At 46.8% G+C, this 25,191-nt stretch overlaps 1 protein-coding gene across 2 annotated transcripts; it reads left to right on the top strand.

The window, feature by feature from the left end:
* Positions 1-1,842: 1,842 nt before the first annotated feature.
* On the top strand, positions 1,843-24,058 carry VWA2 (von Willebrand factor A domain containing 2). Of its 2 annotated transcripts, none has more exons than XM_075717875.1 (13): positions 1,843-1,891; positions 2,539-2,613; positions 4,622-4,755; positions 8,176-8,285; positions 13,058-13,252; positions 13,625-13,755; positions 14,460-14,592; positions 16,341-16,396; positions 17,447-17,554; positions 18,400-18,981; positions 19,305-19,871; positions 23,088-23,210; positions 23,925-24,058. In XM_075717875.1, the coding sequence occupies exons 1-13, from the start codon at positions 1,843-1,845 to the stop codon at positions 24,056-24,058; spliced, it is 2,397 nt and encodes a 798-aa protein (XP_075573990.1). The 2 variants fall into 2 exon arrangements, with proteins under 2 accessions (XP_075573990.1, XP_075573989.1); XM_075717874.1 differs by having other exon boundaries at positions 23,088-23,214; positions 23,923-24,058.
* The last annotated feature ends 1,133 nt before the right edge of the window (positions 24,059-25,191 follow it).

Here is a 25,191-nt window from a genome sequence, read left to right as displayed (position 1 = left end):
ACTGGGTAAAGAACTGCAAGACCCAGAGCGTAATTGTGTCTATAATCCCTGTGACACTTAATCCCCTCTCTGTTGTGGACCCGTGCAGGTAACTGAGCATGGCGTGCTACAGGGATCTTGCCTTGTCTGATGTGAGGGCTGTGAGGTGCAGGCAGCTGCGTGGGCTTAGTGGGCCCTTGCTCTGTCCAGATGTGTCTGGGATGGATGCTAGAAGTTGCCCTGGCAGAGGGAAGAGTCGGAAACTGATGCTGTGCTACAAGTCAAACCCGTTGCTTCAGGTGTCTCACCCACTCTTCTGAAGAGAAGAGCCTGCCCAAAGGAGAAGTTTCTGTTGCTTGAAGCTTGGGGTTCAAAGTCCAGGGGTTTAAAGTGTTACATACCCCTGGACTCCTGGGAGTACCCATAGGAGGGTCTTCCCACCTATGGAAACACAGGGATGCTGGCACATGATTTAAAAAATCAGGGAAGCTGAGGAAGCAAGACACCATCGCTGAACATGAAATCCAAGGTCGAACAGTAAGACAGAGAGAGGAACCACTGCTTGCTTGCTCCTTCCTCTGACTAAATGAGCTCCTTCCTGGGAGCTAGTGTAGAGACGTGTGAGGGCGATAGCAGTGGAAGGTTGGACTGGGACAGGCAGCGTGGGGGCCCCGTGGGACACCCCGGGAAGCCATTTCCTGCCCCCCTCTGCCCTGACGCATGAGGTTTGCCAGATCACCCTTTCAAAGAATTGGCACCTGGCGTGATGGGAATGAGCCTGTTTTGGCGATTTCACTAACAAGCATCAGTTCTTCCTGGCTGCTTATTAAATACACAATTTGCTGCAGAGCAAATTCTTTCCTGAGAAAAACTCTTCTCTATTTGCTTGGGAAAACAATAGTTTAATAGAACTGGTTATCAAGAAATGCGCTTACTCATCTTTAACTGCCTGATGAAAATCTGTTTTTGCAATGAGAGAGGCAGAGACCCAGCCTGAAATCTGGTCAGATTTGCTCTAGAGAGTGCATCCAGCACTTTTAATCTGGAGGAAAAATAAACATACGTGACTTAAACAGAAAGCCAAGGCGTCTACCAGACATGCTTGGTTTAAATCTGGGCATGCTTGAAAGTGTCACTGGAGTCCTCCTACAATGTGATGGCAGCCTTTCTGATTTCAAAGGAAAAGTGAGCAGAAAATTTACTTTGCTGGACGCTTATACATAGAAAACATCTCCCCAGAAAGCCGGTCCTCAGAAAAGGCATGAAAGAGCCTGTGGTTGAGTGTTGCTGAAGCCATGAGGACGGGCGGCAGCGCTGGCCGCGGCTGGCCCTGTGGGACAGGTCCCCCTCCGCTTGGCTCCACAGCAGGGGTGTCTCGAGGGACCCCCAAGCGATGGTGGGGTCGGGGAGACGTGGCTCTGCCCTGTGCTCGCTGAAGCCCCGGAGGAGCCGTGCTCCCCGGGGGCAGCGGGGGCTCTGGTGGGACCCAGCTTTGAGAGGGAGGGGCAGTGAAGAGGGAGGGCAGTAGAGGTCCGGGGGGCGAGGAGGGGAGGGGAGGGGAGGCTGGGCAGTCCCTCCCTCACCCGCAAAGCCTGCTTTCTCCGGTTTTGATAGGAAAGCCGATGAGTGTGTAGGGAGACTTTCTTTTCTATCATTCCCTCGTTTTCATGTTTTTTTCCTTCTGTACGTTTCCTACCCCTCTCCCCCTGGTAGGAGTTGCTTTTGCCCCTCAGACCATACGTTTCTGAACTCACCACATGAGACAAACAGCAAGGAGATGATTAACTGCAGGTAAAGAAACCAGCTTTAGGAAGTGGACTAATATTCCTCTCCTTTTTTCTTTTTCCTTTCAGATTTGTTGCCATGAGTTTGTTGTTGTTTGAGTCCATCTGTGTTTTCCTACTTCCCCAAGGTACGTATAAAGTCATTTTGCATCAGCAGTTTCTGTCTTGGATGCTTCTCCGTCTCTGGCTGGAGTTCTTCGTTCCCAGGAACGAGAACCGAATCAGTGCCTCTCCAGGAGGTTTATGGGTAAACCTCTGAAACATGGTTTCACACAGAAGGGGAGAAAATAATACCTGGAGAAACAGCTTTTCTGAGAATTCACACACACGTGACTGATTTGTATGTGAAGAATCTCTTTGATAAAAGTCTCTTTGAAAAGCTGATGTTACTATTATGATATTAAAAGTTCGTAGATTTCTCCAGTGCAATTATTTGGTGTCTGCCATGTTTATGACTGTAATCTTTGGAGCCTAAGCCTGGCCTAGCTTTTGTTCTCATGCTGCATCCTTGCATGTGGTGAGCAGAGGGACTGTCCTCCCGTGCGCTGGAGCCAGGTCCTTGGCGTTTCTCATGCTCTCTGTGTCCCGCCTAGAAGGAATTTCCTCCTGTAGATACACTGCTGTGCTGTGTCACCGAATTATTTTTTGCAAGTGTGAAATATATGCAGCAAAACAGCATTTTTGCTGCTATAGATTAAAGCCTGCATGTCTTTTTGTTTTTTTTTCTTAAGGCAGTTCCTAGTGTCGATGGGTAATTATCTGTTTGATCCCACAGTTTTGCTGGTGATGGGTATACAAGAAATTCATGCTGACCAGGAGGTGATCAGCAAGATCTCAGCTGCTGGCCAGTGTAAGTTTGTTTTTAAAAGCAAGTCTTTTCTATTTTCTGAATTCTTTATTTGTTTTTCTTGGGGTTTTTTTTTTTTATTTTTTTGTTTGGTTGGTTTTTATTTATTGGACCCCATTCAGTCCATAAAGTCCCCAGCAATGCTCTGGCAAGCACAGCATTGTGGCTGCTTCTGCCCTAGCCCAGCTTCTCCCCTCATTGGTATTAGCTCTCCTGGGATGCCAGCCTACCCCGTTTTTCCCAAACTGGCTATTTGCCAACTGGCTGGTGTTTCCATCAGTTCCTTCAGAGCCTGTTTCAAGCAATCCTGATTTAAGGAGCTGTGTTTAATTACAGACCTCTCGTGTGGCTGATTTGTTCAGGCTGTAAAGCTGGCACCAGCCACGATGCTGTGAGTAGGGACAACTGGGCTCTGGCTGGCTGGCAGACCATGTTCACCTACAGCTCCCTTGACGTACGTGCAGTCAGTTACTTATAAACTGTATCATGCATTCTCCTGCTAGCTTTTATTTTCTACTGTCTGTCTGCCAAGTGATAAATCATGTTTTTTCCTATGCCAGGCATGCCCTCCAGCCCCATCCCATAGCACCATGTGTTCAGCTCAGACTTCCCATCCTGATGTGCTATATTTGGACGTTTCTCACTGTTGCACATCACCAAGAGCCCTTTGGTGGGCTGCAGACATCCTGCTTGCAAGTCTCTTCTGTGGCTGTGCACCAGTGCAGCTGCAATACAGAGATCCCCGCTCCTCGTACTGCTGAACTCCAGAGCAACCTGAAGACCATTTCTCCATGCCAAGCCCATGCTGGGATGGGGGCACAGCAGTTTTCTCTGGGCATGCTTGGGCAGGCAGCCGGGGTCAGCGACTGTGGGCGAGCACCCAGGTTGCTGCATCTCCGCATTCAGATCAGTTGTGAGGGCAAGGCTGACAAGCCGGGAGGGCGCTGGCAAGGAGGCCGTGCTCCAGCTCGTCCCCATGCAGTGCTCCAGGGCAAGGCTGGTTGCCCTATTAGAAGAACCGGTGACCTAGAAGGGAATGCTTTACAGCTTTCAATCCCTCATAATCTGGTATTAGAAAACCCTAATTATAAATTCAGGGTTTTGCTAGCAGGAATGATTTGGAAAAAAGTAGTCATAATGAAAAGGTGATGATAATAATGGGGATAGAGGAAGGGTATGGGCCAAAAGGGCTCTTAAAAGGTTGGTGTGCTTCCTCCCGTATTGAGCTTCTGGATTCAGTTTCCCTGAAGTTGGTTCTGGTAAATGCTGCAGAGGTGCCTTTAAAATTTCTGTGTAAATGCTTTCAAAATGTCTCTTCAGAGTCTGCAGACTGCTTTATTTTTATCGGTGAAATTATGGACTTCCACTGCAGCAATAAGCACCTCAGGAACTTGTACTTGGGATTACTCATGTTCATGCAGGCAGGGGTGCCCACATAAAGATGGGATAAAAGGCAGATTTTTGTGAAACGTGTTTGTGTCGGTGCCTCGGAGCTGTTCAGAAAGCTTGTGTGGAGAAAAATAAGAGTGTTTTTGAAAAACGTGCTGCAGATGAAATGCATCTGGCTCTGTGGAACTCTGTACACTTTGCAAACACTTCCTGGATTCGTGTCCGTGCCTTGGGCTGGGAGAGGCTGCCAGTCCCACCGGGCACGGCCACCTCTCCCCGCTGCTCACCCCTCCACGTCCTCACCAGGGCAGCAGCTCTCTCTGCAGTTAATGATACCACTGCATCGGCTCATTGGAGTTGTTGCTCTCGTGCTTCCACTGAACTGCTAAAGCCAGGCTGGGGAGCTGAAATCTAAGGTGAAAGTCTTGCAGACTCTGAGGGCTGAACTGGCGATGCTGCAGGCCAGAGCAGGAGTGCATGTGGGCTTTGGGCTGTGAACACCGGGCTGCCCCAGTCCGTCCTTGGCGAGTCCATTTGTCTGGGCTTTCTGCTGTTGGCTGGCTGCTTCCAGAGAGAGAGACTAAGAAAGTGCAGTTTCACGGTGTGTATCTTTTTCTCCTAGTGATGCAGTGCTCAGCTTCGTTAGATGTCCTTTTCCTCTTGGACGGCTCCTACAGCATTGGCAAAGGAAGCTTTGAAAGGTCTAAGCTCTTCGCAGGCCAGCTCTGTGATGCCTTGGACATCCATCCAGACAGGGTGAGTGTCAGGAATGTCTAATTTTAGTTTCGAGCAGGTTGGCAATGTGTGGAATGGCCAGTGATAACGTGCTGAGTGAAATTGCAAAATTCAACCTAGCAGCTATCATGGGGCCAGAGTATTTATTCAGAAAGATGCAATGGAATTTTGTGAAGCAGTGGGGTTGGAGGACGTTTCTTGATTCTTCACAGGTCTTAAGGTGTTCCATTTGCTCTTGAGAAAAGACAGAATATATGTAGAACAGAATATATATATAGAATAGAATATTCTATAATCTTTCAGGATAAGGATATTATGATTTGGGTTTTTTTACTGATTTTTATTTTGGTTTGGATGCTCACAGTTTAAAATGGTTGGATCTTTTTGTTGTTTTTCCCTGGAAAGTTGCAGAATTAGTCTCTGGGAAGTCAATCGCCTTTCTGTACAGGTGTAAATGATATAGTCTGCTTCCCCTGCTTCTCCTAGAAGGTCTCTATTCCAAAATAAGCCAAAAGGGCTGGAGGGAAGGAGTTCATTGCAAGGCACCAGCTGCATACCAAGGCATTTGGGGATCTGTATGCTGCCATAGGTCTCCAAGATGTCATTGCACTCCCCACCTGCTAGTGGTGCAGTGCACTTTAGTGCTGGTGCTCACCAGAGAAGAGCAGAGGGCTGGCCAGCTGGGACTGCCAGCTAGACTCCAGGCAGCTGTTTTTTACAGATACCCAGTATAAACCACACTAAAATAAACAGACAGGTGTGGCTATGCCAAGTTCTTTCTTGTCCATTCCTGTTCCAGACCTTGGCTCAAACCAAAGTCTAATTTTGGGTGCTGTGTGTCTGAAAGGAGGGATGGGAGCTGCACTGCTACAGTCCAGGCTTCCCCAGGTCTTACCTGCTCCCTGGAGCCATGCTTGAGGCACCTCTGAGTAACACATCACTGGGCTTGTCTGAGGGGATGTCGTGGTTTAACCCCAGCCAGCAGCTAAGCACCACGCAGCCGCTCACTCACTCCCCCTACCCCGATGGGATGGGGGAGAGAATCGGAGGAGTAACAGTGAGAAACACTCCTGGGTTGAGATAAGAACAGTTTAATAATTGAAATAAAGTAAAACAGTAATGATAATAACAACAATATAATAATAGTAATAATAATATACAAAGCAAGTGATGCACAATGCAATTGCTCACCACCTGCCAACCGATGCCCAGCCAGTTCCCGAGCAGCGATCACTCCCCCTGGCCAATTCCCTGCAGCTTATATACTGAGCATGACATCATATGGTATGGAATAGCCCTTCAGTCAGTTTGGATCAACTGTCCTGGCTGTGCCTCCTCCCAGTTTCTTGTGCACCTGGCAGAGCATGGGAAGCTGAAAAAATCCTTGACTGGTGTAAGCAGTACTTAGCAACAACTAAAACATCAGTGTGTATCGGCATTCTTCTCCTACTAAATCCAAAACACAGCACTATGCCAGCTACTAGGAAGAAAATTAACTCTATCCCAGCTGAAACCAGGACAGGGGATTTGAAGCCAGACCCAGCTGCAGTTCCAGCTGTGTGCCTGGTCCCACATCGCACTATCCCTAGCCTGGGGCCTTGGAGCAGGCTGGGGTGGTTGCTGTACTTCATTCCCGGCCAGAGCCAGGTCTTTGGGAAGGATGTGGCTGGGATGCAAGGTCCCTGTGTAGCAGGAAGAGGAGCCTTAGGCAGGACAGAGAGTGGGTCTGGGCCTGCTGCAACTTTGGGGGCCCCTGGTTCACCTCTGTTTCTCCAGAGAGGTCTGGGAGCAGAGGAGCAGGGGCAGGTCTGGTGTTTGCTCCTGGTTCCCATGACGGGGATGCTTAGACTTGTACCTAAAAACCTCCTCCAGACCAACTACCACCACTGCTCCACGTCCTAAAATCGAAAGCTGCTGCTCTGCCCCTGTTGCAGGGTCCTTTGGAAGCTGAAATCATGTTGTGGTTTAGCCCCAGCCAGCAGCTAAGCACCACGCAGCCGCTCGCTCACTGCCCCTGCCCCGGTGGGATGGGGGAGAGAATTGGAGGAGTAAGAGTGAGAAACACTCCTGGGTTGAGATAAGAACAGTTTAATAATTGAAATAAAATAAAGTAAAATAATAATAATAATATAATAATAACAGTAATAATAATATACAAAGCAAGTGATGAACAATGCAATTGCTCACCACCCGCTGACTGATACCCAGCCAGTTCCTGAGCAGCGATCGCTGCTCCCCGGCCAACCCCCCCAGTTTCTATACTGAGCATGATGTCATGTGGTATGGAATAGCCCTTTGGTCAGTTTGGATCAACTATTCTGGCTGTGCCCCCTCCCAGTTTCTTGTGCACCTGGCAGAGCATGGGAAGCTGAAAAGTCCTTGACCAGCATAAGCAGTACTGAGCAACAACTAAACACATCAGCGTGTTATCAACATTCTCCTCCTAAATCCAAAACACAGCACTATGCCTGCTACTAGGAAGAAAATTAACTCTATCCCAGCCGAAACCAGGACAAATCACCATTCCCCTCCCTCATTTTCTCATAAGAAATCTTTCACCCTTCAGATCTCAGCTTACAGCCACAGCACAGGAAGCTTCCCGCAGCCTGGGCAGTGGTGGTAAGGAGTCACAGTGCATGTGCGAGGCTTTGAGAAATGCGAGGTGGCTCAGGTTAAGTGGGCATTCCCTTTTCATGGCTCGTACTAAATTGATTGAAGATAGAGACTTGCATCTAGGAACCAATGTAGGCTTAGGCAAAAGAATTTGAACATTTAATATTTGCGGATTTGGTGGGTTGGTTTTTTTTAAATACCGTCCTTCCCCTAGTCTTTCTCTTAATCCTTACATAGACTGGACTGAAAATCAGTAGCCTTTTCACCTTCAAAGCTGTCACATTCTATAAAACTTCCTGTAAGGTTTCAGTGAAATATTCTGGATGTATTGCCCAATACAGACAATTTAGTCTGTTTGCATTTTCAGGCATTTTCCACTATAGAAAATGATTTTGGAGGAAGTAGTAGAAAAATAATTGGTTTGTGTTGCCTACTGTGCTCAATGCCAGAGGGAACTGCTTTTAGGAATGGAGAGATTGCCTGCACAGTGTATAAATGGCTTGGTATAAAAGGTGTTATTTATGAACTTACCGTCCTTGAGGCTACTAGCTGCTCTGAGGGGATAAATGCAGATCTTGAGCTGCCTGTACCTGCAGCAGAGGCTCCCGTTGTTTGCAGATGAACTTTTTTGCCTTGTTTATAGTCTCTATAGGTAATGTTGTGGTTTATGCCCTTTTTTTCTTTTTTGAAGTTCATTAAGATTGCCAGTGGCTCAAAATGCAAAACAGTGCTTGTCTCGATACAATATAGTGCTCCCAAATCTGTAAATTGATCAAAAGTGTAAAACTGTCAGAGGTACCTTTCATAATCTTTAACCTTTTCTTTTAGGTCCGTGTGGGAATGATACAGTTTAGCTCAACTCCCCACCTTGAATTCCCACTGGATTCTTATCTGACCAAACGAGAAGTGAAAGAGAGAATCAAGGGGATTGTGTTCAGGTCAGCTTATTTTACAGCTCTTCTCTTTTTCTGGGCCATGAATGATCTCTGGACTGAGAGTTTTTTGAGATCCAGACATCTCTGCCTCTGCTGTGCAGACACCAACGTGATGCCCCCAGGGAGGGGGGTGGATGAACACTGTCTGTGGTCCATAATCGACAGTCCGCCAAAAATGTGAAACCTGGTCTGTCTTTGTCAGTGGAAGTTGATAGGGGAGAAAGTTTTCAGCGTCCACTATAACGTGGTAAATAGGGGAGTTTCCCATGACCCTCCTAGCTGTTTTTTCTGGCCATTTAGGCCAGGCAGTGGGTTACTTCCTTCCAGGGAAAAGCCAGTGTGGCATTCCCGCAAGGCTGAGCAGAGGCAGGACAGTGTGCATCTTCATTTTTTGGTGGTTACAATTTCCTTTGTCCTACGAGGTAGTGATGAATTGCTGGTCCCTAGATATCTGCGCATGTGTGTCTGCTGAATTCAAGAGGATCAGGTTTTCAGACAGAAACCTTTTTTCTTCATGAATGTTAAGATTTGGATGTCTTCCCACAACCTCAGGAAATGGAGCCAGAAGCCCAAAGAAACATTCTCCTTAGAGCCTCTCAAAATCCAAACTTTTCATCTCTGAGAAATACATTTAGATCTACAAAGGACCTGACAACCACCCCAAAATAACACTTGTTTTGATGATAGATAAGGTACTGGTATGGCCTGCGGGTGTCTGCTCTTTCTTTAGTTGATCTGCATTAGGGCTAAAGATTAGTTTAGCACTTCTCTTGGATGTCTACTGCTCTCCGCATGATGTACGTATTGCAAGCAAACGTGATCACATTTGACTTTTGCTAGCAAGATCAATTGTCTGGGTTTTGTTTTACTGCTATCAAATCAAGAAAACATCTCGTGTAATGTTACAGGAAAAACTTACCAGAAAACAAGATACACTCGTCCTCTTTGGCTGTTACTTAGAAGTCTGTAAGAGCAGAGAAGGTGAAGCACTGTTTGGTGTCTGGCACTGAAATTCCTTGATGACGACACATGGATGCTGACAGATCGAACAGAAATAATTACTTTTGTGCTCGGCTGTTTCATCTAGTTTAAATGGAAAGCTGACATTTCAAAGTAAATAAAATAGTTACGGATAGATTCCAGTTGGCTTCCGAAAAAACAGGGTGTTTGATGTCTCGGTTCAGAGGCTCCTTGCTGTGCTTCTGATGAGCCTTTGGGCAGCAAGGTGTTTTCTGACTTTGGACCTGTGCTCCGGGCGTGGAGCTGAGAGCACTTGGAAGGAGGCAGCACCAGACTCAAGTAAAGCTTTTCTGATTTATTTGGAGACTGCCCGTCTCTCTCTGTGAATCTCGTCCAAATAGCTTTTGAGTTCATTGGCTAATTCCAACCAAATTTGGTGGTGATCTCCAAAGCTAAATTTCTTACCAATTTCTTTCATACAAGTCCATGGCTGGTTACAGGAAAGAAACCTTCATAATGCTGTTTTTGAGGAAAGGCAGCAGGTAAAGTCCACATCTCCTCCGGCTTCAGAAAATCCTTGCTGGAGTAATGCCTTAAACACACATCCACTATGTCAAAACCCAGTGAACCTCCAAGTGCAAATCAATAAGAAACCAAATTTAATGAGCTTTGGTGCAGAGACTCTCTATTAACTGTTTCTAATCTTCAGGGCTCACATGGGCACAGCTTACTGAGTCCATCAAGATTTAGTCATCAACCTGACTACGCACAATATATTTTCCTTCATGCACTGCACTTCTCACTGAAGCATCTGACAGCTACTGACATCTGGTCAGGAAAAGGCAGATTTGGACATGCTGTGAACACACGGTCATTGAGTATGCTTTGAAATGGTGGAGTGCAGAGGAGGAAGTAGCTAAAGAAAGAAGTTCAAAGCGAAAGGGCCTGCCTGGCAGGTACTGAATTAGGAAGTTTCTGTGCAAACTAGAGAGTAGACAGAAAAGAATGAACTTGGGCATGATCAAATGCTTTTCTAGAATAAGAAAATCGGGTGCTAAAGCACAGGAGGGATGTTCAGAAAGCAAATGGGGTGTGTTTGTATCAAGGAGAACATGATGCCTCCAAGAAAGGAGTATCAGTTGTGGTTTGGTTCCCCTTGGTTGCTCTGGATGGCAATAAAAGCAACCCTAAAAAGCAATCATAGGAAGTGGTTTATAGCACAGCTTCTAGGACAGAATTAGAAGACAGCTGGAAATGTCTCCTCTGATCTAGTGGCTTAATTATCAACAGGTCTGGAGCATGTTCCCAGTGAGCTGGGTGCTCTCTGGTATCAAATGTCTGGTCGGGCTCAGTACATTACAGACCTCTCATGTTGTGCAGATGGAGAACTACCAAAAAAGGAAGAGGGAGACTCATGTCCATACAGTATTTACCCCTTTGAGATGGGCAAATGTCTAGCCCTCCAACAACAAAAAGAGTTAATGTGCTGTTCACAGGAATCAAAGCTGGTAACGAGCTGAAGAACTTGCAGTGCAGCTTACCCTCCATTTTTGCAGGGGATGAAAGGCTTTTGCCCAGTGTGTTGTGTTGTAGCAAGGTCTTAGCCTCGTGATGAATGGGTGGGGAATGTAGGTGGCTAACGTGAGGCTTGAGTTGGTTGTGTCAGGTGGCCAGCAGCAGGGGTTGGGCTGTCTGGGTAGCCTAAGTCTCTGCGTGTGGGATAGGGAGTTGGGGCAGCTGGGGCTGATCCAGCTGCACAGTCCACCAAACCTCACCCTGCAAGACAAAGGTGAGACCATCTCCTACCTCCTCTCCAAGGTCTCTGTTAATGTTATCCATGGCTTTTACTTAAATAAAACTTCAGTGTTTGGTTCACAATGTAACCGTTCCTGCCTCAGCCTGACAGAGGTGGTCATTTTATATGCAATTTCGATGACATTTCATGGTACATAGAACATGGAGCCCAGTCTTGAGTAGGCATCTCTAACAGTCATTTAAAGTTAAGTCTTGAAAGCAGAGGGGGACAGTCCCTGCCCCACGGAGCTCACTAGCAAGGAATAACAACTAGAGTAAATGTGTAGCCCCTAAAAAAAGCCACACCTTGTCCTTCCCCTCGTAGACCTCTGTATAAGTATAGCACTCCCATTTTTTATTCCCTTGTGCTTTATTTTTGGCACCCTCTGCAATGAGGGGCTCCTTCCCAGTTCACATCCAGTGTGCCATAACCAAAGAGATCCTAGTGCTGTGCAGACACTGGCCATAACCCTGTGGGCCTGCCACAAGCGGCTCTTCTCTTGGGTGCCAGAGGGACCTCTCTTTTCCCTTCCCAGGCTTTGTGCTGATGTGCACCGTACCTCTCAAGCAGACAGCTCCAGTATCTATGGGCTCAGCAGGGCAGTCAGGTTCTTAGGTGAAGGAGGCATCCAGCAGTCAGCAAATCTCATTCTTTAATAATCTCACAAGAAATGAGTCTCAGGATTTCTAAAGCATCTTTGAAGCTGTTCTCTGGCAAGCTGTAGCTTATTTTCTACTAAAATTGCATTCAAGTTTGCTTTTGCTTGGGAGTTATTGCATAGCTGCAAGGCTTGATGTCTGCCATTCCCTAATGCTTAGCAGCAGCCCATTTTACCTGCTGATTTATGTCACCACTGGAATGTGCCCCCCTTGGCATCCAAGTCCTTGTGTGGATTTAGTACTTTGCTACTGGGAGGATTGCTGAATATTGAACTAATTGCTTTCTACCTCAGAAATGTTTCCTTCTCTAGGGCAGAATTCAAGGGCTGTCAAAATATTGAGGTAGCTGGCTCCCGTCTCCAAAACAAGAAGTGCGGGGTACAGCTTGTGGGAATGTCAGTGGCTGGTGCACCTTCCCTGTCATACCAGCACTGCTGGCAAGCAACCTAGCGGATGAGGGTATTGCCTTTATTTGAGTTTAGCATGGGTTTAGACAACTGGAGCATCAAGTGGCTTTTCTTAATGTTTACTTTCCTAGTGTAAAAGGTACTGGTGAAGCCCTGAAAAAAGCGTGCCTTGTGTTCAGTCCTGAGTTTCCAGGGATACGCTAAGAAGCTTTTGGCATTTGTATTTTCAGAAGCTTTACTACAGGATGGACAAACGAATTTTTGTAGAAAATCAAATGAACCTGCAGATCAACCAGGGAGAAAAAGGCAAGGACTCTGCACCCTGCTGGACTGCAGGCCCTCGGTTACAAGCTGGGACACATACCTCCCTGCCTTAGCTCTTGGTCCAAGAGTGGCAGAAGGTCCCATGGAGGGAAAGGGAAGATACGTGGCAAGAATTTATAGCACATTTATGCATCAAGAGAAAGGAAAACACTTTGAGATGCTAGTCTTCATTCATTTTGCCCGATTATACTGTGTTTCTGACTGGAATGCAAGAGGTTGTCGTAAAACAGCTTTTCCGCACAACTCTTAAAGAAGCGACTGCAATATTCAGATGGAAAAAACAGAAGTAGTTAAGCCATTTGTTGAAGCTGGAAATAAAACTCAAATATTCAAGAGCTCTGGTTCCTCCTCCGATTGCAGGAATGCTCTGCTGTGTGTTAAAAGTCTTCTGGAGACTACTCTGGGTTGGAGAGGAGGGAGGTCAGGGTGGGAAGGTGGGACCTATGGGTAGGAAGATGACAAGAGTGGCAGGCTTAGACATCTCTGTGGATGTGTTCTGTGGCAACAGGCAGAAATATGCTAATTTCCCCACTACCAGAGGGTGGAAATTTGGAAATCAAGTGGTAAATTCAGTATCAAGAAAAGAGCTTTGATTTCTGGTTTTTTCAATTTTATCTTCCTTCTTTCTAGAGGTGGGAGCACAGAGACAGGTCGGGCTCTGAAGTACATTCTCCGCAAGGGATTCCCTGGTGGCAGAAACTCGAGTGTCCCTGAAGTCGTGATCATCATTTCGGATGGAAAGTCTCAGGGCAGCACTGCAATGCCTGCAATGCAGATGAGAGAGAGACATGTCACGGTTTTTGCAGTAGGAATCAAGTTTCCAAGGTAGGAAACTTTCCACAGAGTTGGAAATGGAGGCCCAGCTTGCCAAATGGCAAGTCCTAGTGAGTGAGGGATGGTCTTGTGCTAGATATGAGTTTTGGAAAGAGACAAGGGGAATTTGTAGGGTAGCATAGGTATGGAGGAAACACTAATTTGGTGGCTGGTGTAGAAGGAGGACCACAGTTGGTGAAGAAAGCTCTTCCACTGCTATGCTCCTGCCTGAGACTAAACACACCAGGATCTTGAAAACTGTTTGAAGGGTGGCATGGTTCTGCATCAGCTATTTGCCGCACAGGGTTTGTTTTGGTGCTCAGTTCTTTGGGGATGACTGAGGGTTTTGTTACACAAGTGGTTGAACCCCACCTTGCTTGGCAGGTGGGAGGAGCTGCATGTGCTGGCTAGTGAGCCCACCGAGCAGCACGTGCTCTTTGCTGGAAATGCCGACGATGCTGCTAACGGCCTGTACAGCACCCTCACCGGCTCCGTCTGCAGCGCCACTGCTCCAGGTAACCCCTGTCCTGGCTCCTCCTTCGTGCCCATGTTTTGAGCTTGGCCCTTGTCACTGAGTGAGAAAGATGAGGCAGTATCAGAAAGCCTACAGGGGAATTAGCAGGTGTTGCATTTCGAGGTAACCTGCTTCTGGTGCCCAAACTGGATGGCATGCTTGCCAGCTACCTCTCCAAATGCTTGCAAGCTGCAGGATCCTAAATCTTTCTGTGTGTTGGTTCACCTCTGGAAATAGGAATATTGGTCCTTGCTCATGTCATGGAGGATAGAGGGATAAACACAGTTGTGTGAAATCTTCTAATGGACTGGCCTGTGTGTTAAGGGGAGGCCACCAGGGGCTCAGAAGAGATAGAAAAGACGGAACCAGAGTGGTCCAGAAGTAGAAGAAAATCAAATACATGAATGATGAAAGCACCAGAGGGCCTGAAAAATTGTCATTGAACCCTGAACTCAGCAGTGCGAGTTTTATGGCAAAGCAAAGGAAGCTGAATAGTGAGTACTCCAGAAAGTGGGGTAGGCTGGTAAGCTTGTCGACAGAGAATTTCTCTTCTGGTGTCTCATGGAGGCTCTTTGAAGCACTGCCTGGTCTGCTGTTGGCAGGTAGATGAGGAAGACTAACCCATTTCAAAATGGTGCACCACTCCCATACGGCCTTTGTATTTTCAGGCAACTGATCCTAGTTTACGTTTGTTCTTTGCTACAGGCTGCAAAGTTGAATCCCACCCTTGTGAACGCAGGACCCTGGAGACTGTGAAAGAGCTGGCTGGAAACTATGTGTGTTGGAAAGGCTCAAAGCAGCCAAATGCAGTGCGACCATCGCTGTGCCCTTTCTACAGGTGAGTTGGACACCCACATCTCTAAAAGTGAGCGGGGCTGAGAGAAGATGAGAGATACGGTAATGAGCTTTTATCTGACCTTGACTCTTTACTGGGATGAAGATCCCTCAGAAGACTGATGCAAACATGGTCTCTAGACCTAGGAAGAGGCTCTCCCTGCTCTGACCATTGGCTGATCTGAGAAGGTAAGAGGAGGAGCTGAGACAAAGAAGCAGAAGATAATTAGCCCAAGAGCACCATAAATATTATAAATGGAATTGGGATTAGTTTCCTACCTGTTGAACTGAGATGCTTTGAAGTTTGCACCTCTGTACTGACTCTGTGCTGCAGAGGGTTTCTAGGTCTGGCTCCCTGTGTTGGCACTAGGTCTGTTTTCATCCACTCAGGCTTTCTTCCTTTCAGAGAAGCCCCTTTTCCTTTGCTTGGCTGCCCTGGGGGGCTTGGGAAGGACTTTCCTATGGAGAGCGTCAGTCACTGGCAGAAAATACTCCCCAGTCATAGTGCGACAGTGCCAAAACCAGGATGCACGCAAAGGGCTGCATTGTCAGGTCGGTGGCAGTGAGCTGCGTGAGGGAAATGTCCTCTTGCCCAGAGAGAGGAGGCTGGAGCTGAAAACAAACAAAGCATGTCAGGTCCTTCAAATAATATTGTCACTGCAGTCAGTACAGCAGGAGAAATGCTTTAAAAGTGAGCTGTGAAGGGAAAGGCAGCTTCATGCTCTCCTTGCTGATAAAAACAGCTGAGTGAAAGTGGTGTTGTACAGAAATTGGTGGGGGCTTTTTTTTTTTTTTCCTTTGAAGAGGTGTTTCACGTGTTTGTTTTAATACCAGGCAGTCAGATTAATGTTTGAAAATCACCCCAGATCTGTGCTGTGCATTGATGGCCTGCTACATAGATTTGCTGGAGGATGATTGTAGGGACAATTTCAGACATGTGCTAATGGCTGTGAGCGTTTCCAGATACTTGTACCTTGGAGCTAACATGGGAAAGCAGAGCAGCTCATGGCTTGCTTACGGCATCCCAAAAGTGATGGTTTTGGCCACAATTGCCGCGAGTTTGAGCAGCCCTAATGCAGAGCACTGGAAGACTAGTGGCATGATGAAGCTGCAGATATTGGACAAATAGAAAACCGATTAATAGGGATGAAAGTTTAAAGAAGAAATAATCTCATTGTCAGGAACCAATGTTAGCCATCTTCTTACATGTGACAAATATACACTCCTGCTCTAGGGTGGGGTGTTTTTTTCATATTGCCTTAGGGCAGAGAGATGACAGAGGAAGTTGAAAAATCCCACTGGGAGGCACAGCTGAGGACTGAGGATTTCTTCCCGGTCTAAACCTTGCTTGTCCACTAGTTGTTACAGCTGGATAAGTTAGATACTAGAATTAATATTGAATAAGAAATTCTCACTGCTGTAAAATTTTCTTTTCATTCTAATTTAGAGCAAGAAGTTTAACATCTCTTCTGTAGCAACTAAAAAAAAATCATTTGGAGCTTTAAAAATACATCCATAATCTTTAAATGTAAAACGTTAAAGTAGGATTCAAAAACAAAAGAGAAGATTTGATGAAATTATGTTTTTTCTTTTGCCACCCCACTCAGAATGGACATTTTCTTTTGAAATACTTGTTTTGAAAAATTATGTTTTCAAAAGAAAATTTGTTCCATTTAAAACACAGTAAGGTCAACCTTGAAGATACCTCATTAATCTTTAAATTCATGTTAGGTTTTATTCTTCCTGTTTCAGATGGAAGAGAGTCTCGATAAAACACCCATCCAGATGCTTCCGAACTGTATGTCCAGGTAGGAATTAGCCTTTTAAAAAATCTTATTTACAAAGCAGGAAAGGTAATAACTAAAGAATGAAAAGATGGGTTTTTACTCTTAAGTCTAAAAATTTTGTTCCGAGTGAGAAATTGTGATCTTTTGCAAGAAGTTGCTATTATGTCCCCATTTTTTGTCTCATGGGTATCTATGACAGAATTCTTTTGGATTAAAATACCTCCCTGTCATTTCTCCTTCCACTTGAGGAGCCAGTTAATCCTCATCTGCTCGTGTTCCTGGGGTAGAGGCTCGCACTGCTTCCCAACGCCTGTGGGGAGTCACTGCTGCTCTCCAGCTAGGGGGTTATGCAGTGAGATGCCTCCACTCATTCACTTGGTACCATGAACATCATCAGTTTAGCAGGGAACCTGACTCTTGCTGATTGCCAGCCAGTTTCTGTGACTGTGGAAATAGCTATGGTCCTTAAGTTCTACCCTTAACCCCATCCTTTTGCTGGTTCAGATGACAGTGGCTTTATTTTCTTTGTCAGTACAGCATTGTCCAAGCAGCAGGCCAGACTCTGATCCCTTCATTGCTGGTGTAAATCTGGAAGGGCTGCATGAACTTCAGCAATTCTGTATTTACATGAACGTAACTTCATTGGTGTTATTCCAAAACAAATCAAGTGAGGTCACAGTCTGGTTTGTTCTCGTCACTGCTGCCTGTTGTAGAGCCATCCCAAAATGAAATTGCCGTAGAGGTGAGTGAGGGTGCACGTGGCTCTGCATTAGCTCAGACTCTGCAGCAAGACAGATGAAGGTTTGACCCCTTTTCCACCAGTGGTGATGCTCACCCTGGAAGTGTTCAAAAAACAGGTAGATGTGGCACTTTGGGACATGGTTTAGTCCAGTCTACCCTTGATTGGCTTAGAATAGACTTGGTAGTGTAGGTTAATGGTTGGACTGGATGATCTTAAAGGTCTTTTCCAACCTAAATGATTCTATGATTCTATGATTCACACTGGCACAGGATGGGAAGGGGCAGGCTCCCCACTGACTCCCTGTCTTTCCCTTCCCTGGTCCTGTTTAGACCCTTGTGACTCCCAGCCATGCCAGAACGGGGGCACATGTGTCCCAGAGGGACTGGACAAATACCACTGCCTCTGCCCGGTGGGGTACGGAGGAGACATGCACTGCGGTAGGTGTGAACCTGTTCTCTCCCTCCTTCCTTCTCGGCTGTGTCCTGCCTTTGTGGTGCCCATTGCGTGGGCATAGGGACAACTGGGGCTGGGCTGCAGCCTTTGCAGGTTTTTCTCTGGGAGACAGGCTGAGTTTTCTCTCATGCTGGTTGTGACTGTGTCAGGCCCAGTGACTGGGTCTTGCTGCTCAGAAACCTTGTGGGCATGGAGAGCACCAACACCGACAGTCTCACCCTGGTGCGGCTGCCTTTGTTTCTAAATGCAGGTGCCATGTGAGCAGAAGAACAGAGAAAGTGGGAGAGACACTTAAGTATGTCTGTTGGTCCCCTCCCTGGACACATGGGCCCAGGAGGGACTCCTGATTTTGGGGGTTCAATGTAAGAAACCCAAGAAGGTCCTGATCTTCAGAAAATGCTTTGTAATTACTTCCCCCGGAACAAAGACTCACACTTTAAAGTGTCTCAGCATGCTACAGATACGAGTCTGGTGCTTGAACTCTCCTTTCTCCATGTTATACTGAAACTCGGAGTGTTTTCCCCAGAGTACTAAGGAAGTAGAGTTGTCATCATTTCTAATTTGAAGTTTGCCATCCAAAAGTCCAGGAATCCCCCCAGCCTCCCATAAATATTTCCTGTCTCTAAAGGCTTATGTGGCATCCAACCAAAATAAAGTGCACTCATGGCACAGTTGTCCTCCAGCTTACGCCACGTCTGGCAAACCATTTCGGTTACTGGGTGCAACGTCCCTTCTCCACACCGCAGGGCTTCCAGCAGGCCGCAGCTGAGGTACCCGGCGTGCTTGTCTTTTTGCCCTGCGTATGACAAATTGCTGTCTCCCTTTTCAGCACCAAAGCTGAGCCTCGAGTGCAGCGTGGATCTCCTTTTCCTGATGGACAGCTCGGCGGGGGTCACTCTGGAGGAGTTCCTGCGCTACAAGGCGTTCATCAAGAGGTTCCTCCAAGCAGTGATGGGCCGGGACTCACCAATAAATGTGGGGGTGGCCCAGTACAATAATGATGTCAGGATACCCATTGAAGTGGGCCAACACAAGGATGCATTTAGCCTCATGAAGAGCATTGACGCTTTGAATTTCAGTGGAGGAGGAACCCTGACAGGCAGAGCCCTGCAGTACATTGCACAGCACGGTTTTAGGAGCACCCCAGTCTTTGCAGATGTGCAGGATGACCTCCCACGCGTGGTTGTCTTGCTCACTGACTCCAAGTCTCAGGATCCAGTGGCAGAAGCCGCTAAGTACGTGAGGGACCGAGGTCTCTTCTTGATTGGCATAGGCAGCAGCTTCATGAGAGCAGAGCTGACCAAGGTGACTGGCAATACAAAGCAGACAATTGTCTACTCGGACCCCCAGGACCTGTTCAACAGGATCCCAGAGCTGCAGAGAAGAATCTGCAGTGTGGACAATCCTGAAGGTAAGACTGGGATATGGGCATTGCAGGATGAGTTTGTCAGACCGTAAGGAGGTCTTCTGAACTCCACCGGTGAGGAGGGAAGAACAGAAGGATGAATGTCCTTGTTTTGTCTGTGTCAGTCACAGATCCAGGAACTAACTTTCCATCACTGCTTCTTACGATGGTTTTTATTTATTGGTGTGAAAGGGTCATAGATCATCCTTCACAGTCAGTGATCAGCAGTGATGAATTTTGCCCACCATTTCCCCCCTGCTTTTTTTTTTTGGTCAGAAAGGAGTACATATATACTCTGAAAAATACCATGTTTGCACTCTTTTATCCAGGCTGCCAGGTGCAGTCTCTTGATTTGGTGTTTGCGGTGGATGCCTCGGCTGGAGTTGGCATGGAGAAATTTCTGCGGCTGAGGGACTTTGTCAGGAGCAGCTTTTTGCATTTCAGCATCAACCGGGATGTCACCCAAATTGCCCTTGTGGTCTATGGCAGCAAAGCTCACACTGTGTTCGCTTTGGACACCCACACAAGCAATTCAGCTCTCCTCCAAGCCATCGACCAGGTGGCCATTGACCAGGTGCCTTTCCTTGGGGACTCAGCCTCTGCTGGCAGTGCCTTGCTGCATATTTATGGTGACGTGATGACAGTGCAGAAAGGAGCAAGACCTGGCATCAGCAAGGCAGTGGTGGTGCTTACAAACGGAGGTGGCATGGAGGATGCAGCTGCCCCAGCTCAGCAGCTGAGGGACAATGGCGTCTTGGTGTTTGTGGTTATCATTGGGGACGCACAGAGGGACACGCTGCTGAGGGTTGCTGGGTCTCCCAACTACCTGGTCCACATCTCTTCCTATGAAGACCTGCAGCATTACCAAGACCTTATCATTGAAAGAATCTGTGAAGGTGAGATCATCCCATCCTTGTTCTTTATGCTGGTGCCACCAGCTGGTGGTAAACTTTGTAAAATAGGTGTAGTGGCGACTTTCTTCTGTAGCCATTGTTATTGTAGGTTTTCTGATGCTTTACAGAGTGAGCTTGATACTGTCTTTTGCATTTTACAGATGGGGAAACTATGGCATAGATATGTGGTGATTGTCCAAAGTATTCCTACAGGAATAGGAACCAACTTTCTTAAGATGCAGTCCAGCGGGTGAGACCAGGCTTAGTGTGACTGGCTCTTTCCAGCCCTGCCAGGTCTAGGTTCTGCCTTCCATGAAAGAAAAAGAAGTTTGCTCAATTTCTGATGTTGCTTTAAACCTGTAGAATTTGCTGCGCATTACTGTACCCTCTGCAGTGTTGTAGGGGGAACTTAAGGGGACACATTTCCGCAGGCAACAGTGTTGGTCCCCGAGTGGCCCCAGAGTTGGTCCCGTCTGCCGTCTTGTTCAAAAGGTTTATGCCCAGGTGTTTGCAAAGTGGTGGGTCTGAAACCCTGTCACTCCTGTTCCTCCTTAGTGTTCTGCTACTGAAGTTATCATGTAGGGTCTCAAGATTTTATTTGTGTTGCACAGGTTTTAATCCTAAATTCAGAATCTGTCCATTTTGAAGCCTGCAGACTGCTAAATTGAGGCCTTCAGAAAACTCGTGATTAATTTTATTTGCAGGACCAAATCCTTATCTCCAAAGCATTCAAGAGGGAATAATTTTCAAATATTCACGTAAAAGCTCATGTTTGTGCCAAAAAAAAAGTGCACTTTCTTCAAAACTTTGAGTCCTGAGGGCAAGTCCCCAGCTAGGAAAAAGTGACTCTGATACCAAGTTTGAAACACTTGTGTGCTGAGTGTGAGTGCCTGTGTTTGATGGAAATCAGCTTTTCAGAAAGGATAGCAGCCCTGGTTTGCAGACATTAGTGGTGGCAAAAGTGCTTCCAGTTAAAATGCCATGACTTGTTTTTCATTCAAAATAGTCTGAGCTTAACATCTAGCTATTTGCTTTTGTTATGTTTTAGCCCGCTTGTAAAATCAAAAGAAGCAGCATGTTGAGCTTCAGCACAGTCAGAGGTCCTTTTCATCTCTGGGCATGCCTGTTGCTCCTTTGGGGTTAGAAAGAATTACAGCATCGTCTCTTTGGGGTGAGGAGCCGGTCTCCTGGCAGGCTCTACAGATGGTTTCTACCTGGAGCTTTTCAATGTGCTCCTGTTGCGGTGGTATTTTCAGCTGTGTTGCTATAAAAACAATCTACTGTACCATGAAATTAACTACAACCTCATGGATGAAAGGGAAGAGACAGCAAGTTTCAATCAGTCAGGGTAATAACATATCATTTCCTGAGACTGAATTGCTGCTTTCATTTCATGTGCAGGTAATCACTGTTTGTACTAGATAGGCTGGGACCAAGAGCGATGTAAAGATAAGTCCTTCATTCATTCTTCTACTCCAAGTCCAAGACTCAATAACAGAATCATTGTCTGTGAAAGGACTTCAAAAAATTTATGACTCATGATAAAAGTATGTGAAAAACAGACCCTGCCTCTCAACACCTGAAATAGCATATTTATTCCAAGGCTCAACTGAAAAGAGACCAGAAGATCCAGGCCCTAGGAGAAAAGATCCCAAGCATTAAATATATATGAATCTGATTAATGGAAATACAGATTCTTGGGATCATCAAAGGATATAATCCCTGAAGTGCAAGAAGCTTTTTTAGGATGATACTGTGTTGACAGTAGGCTTGAGTTCAGAGAAATGGTGTCTGGGTGGAATAGCATGATTCCCCCAAACAGGGACCACGAGGTTATGCTGTGGGGCAGCTGCAGAGGGAAGTGGGGGATGCATGGCATGTGGAGCAGAGCATCACGGAAAAGGTCTCTGGGGAACAGCCAGCACCTGGAAGATGAATAGGGGGTCCAAGAGGTCCCTCCAGCTTTCATTGCCAGTGGCTCTACCACCCTATGATGAAAGCGAAAACACCCCTTCCTGGGGATACACTGTCAGGCAGGACCCCATCTGGGATGTCTCATAACATCAAAAAATGTTGTTGAACTCAGCTTGGCTTCATACAAAATCAACAGGAACTAAAGATTGAGATCTCTCAGATCTAGGATTTGACTGTCAAGAAAGTGAATTTCAAAGGTAATTTTGCCTATCTTAGGTGTAGGTTGAGAGTTGATGTGTGAACTCAATGTGCAGGAATGAGTACAACGTGTGGTAAGCTGTAGTAACCATGCTGATGGATAGCGATAGAATTTATATTTTTTCCTTCTCCCCCTTTTCCTGTTCTGTCTGTGTGCTTTTTCTACCATGGAGCAAAAGTTAGGGCTAGGAGGTCCAGACTCTACATCACGTAGTTGTCCAGCAGAGGAATTTCACTTAGCAGTGCTGCAATGGAGTTGCCAGCAGACTGGAAGCAAATTCCTCTGGGATGCTGCTACTTAACCTAATGCGTTCACAGCAAGGCAGCACGAAATACTGCCAGCCCTGCTGACAGCTAGGCTCTGCTGTGTTAAGAGGGTTGGGAAAGCTGTCACATACTTCACAAGAACAGGACTAATAACAACTTGGGCCATGGCTGCAGGCTTTTCTCTCAAACCTCCTAGAAAAAAAGCCCATAAGATTTTCTTGTGTTGTTTTCCATTCGTGCCATCCCTGCTTCTCAGCTGACTTCTTGTCCTTGCTCCTCTCCGATGTAAACTCTGGTCCTCTCCAGGACGAAATGGCATTTGAACGCCAGTGGCACTTGGGGTTCTAAACTGCTTGGAGCAGGGCATGTGTCTTGCTCTGCATTGGCAGTGTCTGGATCTGGGGGATTTAGAGGTGCTCCTGTGTTCAGTGCACAGTTCTGAAGATACTCTATTTTGCTTTTCTTTGACATTCAGCCTATGTGATGTCACTCTTTTAAGCTTTATTAGGCATATTAGCCTCCAGATCAGAACATTTAGCAAAGCCATTCTCTTTCTCTAGGTTAAATGCAGAGGAGCTTGTCCTGTATCAAGACGGGGTTGTGAGCTTGCTCCCTCTGCCATGTTAATGTGGTTTTCCAATCCCATTAGCCCTAGATGACATTTTCTGATGTCTGGGATATATAGTTGCTGTTATTTTTGCAGTATTCCTGGTGGATGGGGGTCCTAGCTATTAATATTCTGTAGACGAGCTTGAGCCTTCTGTTCTGCTTGTGTTGCAGAAGCAAAAAGCCCCGTGAACCTGTGCAAACCCAATCCGTGCATGAACCAGGGCGTGTGCATCCTTGGGTCTGGGAGCTACCGGTGCGAATGCCATGGCTGGGAAGGACCCCACTGTGAGAGCAGTAAGGATCAGCAGATGGCAACTGCAGGAGATTGTCAACCATTTTGCCCAGCCCTTCTGAACAGATCCCACATCTTCACCTCTCCCTTGAGCAGAGATGTGGCTGTAACTCTTGGACAGCTGTTTGGTGGCTGGGTCTTGGTGATGACATGGCCTCTGTCACATGGAAAGTGGAGAGGTTTGGGCTGCTGAGGGGAACAAGGGCTTCTCTCAAGAAGCTGTGCCCTGTTCTATGCATTCACTGAGTTGACTGAGGGACCCTAAGAAGGTCTAATTTTGGTTATTTTCTGCTACTCTGTTCCTCTTTTCCCTCTGCCCTGCTAGAAGAAACAAACCCTCCTTGACTCCCAGGGTGGAAAGCTCTGGCTCCCTTCTAATGGGAGGGAGCTGTCTCTGTTGGAGTGTGACACTGGCACTTTCAGTGCTTTCCACAGCACAAAAGCCTCCCCACTGCCTTCCTCCTCTTCAGCAGGGCAGCAATGGCCAGGAGGTGGTGGGCCTGTGCCCATAGTGAGAAGTTCTCAATTAAGTGTTTTCCCCCACCTAGTATTGTGCTCTTCACCTGAGCCCAGGAGTTCTGACTTGCACCCCATGGCCTCTCACATCTGTCAGCTAAGGCCAGGTGGGTGCTTGTTGGGTTGTAATGGGCTGGGTGTGAACTTACCCCTTGGTCCTAAAGCCCTTATCCCCTGTCTGTGTTTCTGTTCTGCAACAGGAGTTCTCCGGGGCGATTCTCCGAGATCCCTGGTCCTTCCTCCGCACTCCCATGTGGAGCAGAGTTCAGGTGGTTTGCAGCCCTTCTCCAGAGCCCCCCGGCACACCAGAAGGCACTTGGATCAGAGGCACTGACACAGATGTGCTGCGTGCTCGAGTTCTCTGACTGGGAACCCTTGCTGCCACTCGCAGGCACGATCCAGCAAGCCAGCCCTGTCCTTGGCAGTGATTGAGTTGCTTCAGCGCAGGGACTGTGCTGAGGCCGTTCCCAGTTCCTGCATTGCACAAACTGGGCTTCCCAGTGTTCTCTTTCTTTTTTAATTGAAGTAAATATTTGTGTTTAAGTATTTATTTATTATTATTCTAGTGCTGTGTGGGTTGGGGTTTTTTTTTGGTTTTTTTCAGCAGACTACTTGGGAGATCTTTGAGGTATTCTGAAACTATGTAGAAGTCTGAGCAATTCTGGAGCTCCTGCTGAAGGGGTATGACATAGGTTATGCATTGGCAGCCAGGTGCTGGAGTGAATGTGTTGTTACAGGCAGGGAGACAAATATGAGGAAGAGGAAGGAGAAGTCATTGTGAGCCTCATTCTGTTTTGTAAGTTCATGCTGCTTTCTCCTCTGAATTTATTTGGAGTGATCCAACATGGTTTAGCTTCATGGGTATTTTGTAGCTGTGTATTTTTGATAAGGAGAGGTTTGAAAAGGATTGGTTTTGCAAGAGCATTCAATGGTTTATGCAACTCCAAGGCAGAGCTGTGTAGTGAGTGTGTTGCTGGTTTTAGTAGGTGTGTTGAGTATTTTTCTCCTAGATTTGACCCAGGTCAAATTCACTTACCTGTGCTGCAAACACACCAGGTAAGGGCAATCTCCCAGTCATTTCCAAACAAATGTCTGGGCTCTTGTCATCTCTGGACAGAGGCATGGTTTGTATCATACTGCTGGTCTTTCGACCTTGGTCTGTCTGCTTTCAGGTTTAACTCCATTCCTCCCCTCCCAGCCTCACTCTTATCTGTCAGTCACAGTCTGACCCAGAGGACACAGGACCAGGAGAACCTCCTGAGCAGCTTGCATGGGTGCTGGGAGCAGAGCATGGCAGGCAACGTGCAGGTCCGAGGAGGAAGAGGCCTGGACCTCTCCTCCCAGATCTCATCCACCCTTTTCTTTCTCTTCCTCTTGGCTAGCTCTTTGCTCTCTCCTTTGCCAGTGCATGTTTTTCTCTTATTCCTTCTTTTTTGCCCATTTCAGGTCAAGTCTCACCTCTTCTTT

Source organism: Pelecanus crispus, chromosome 10, assembly GCF_030463565.1.
Source record: "Pelecanus crispus isolate bPelCri1 chromosome 10, bPelCri1.pri, whole genome shotgun sequence".
Lineage (NCBI taxonomy): Eukaryota > Metazoa > Chordata > Aves > Pelecaniformes > Pelecanidae > Pelecanus > Pelecanus crispus.
This window is presented reverse-complemented; position numbering and strand designations above follow the sequence as displayed.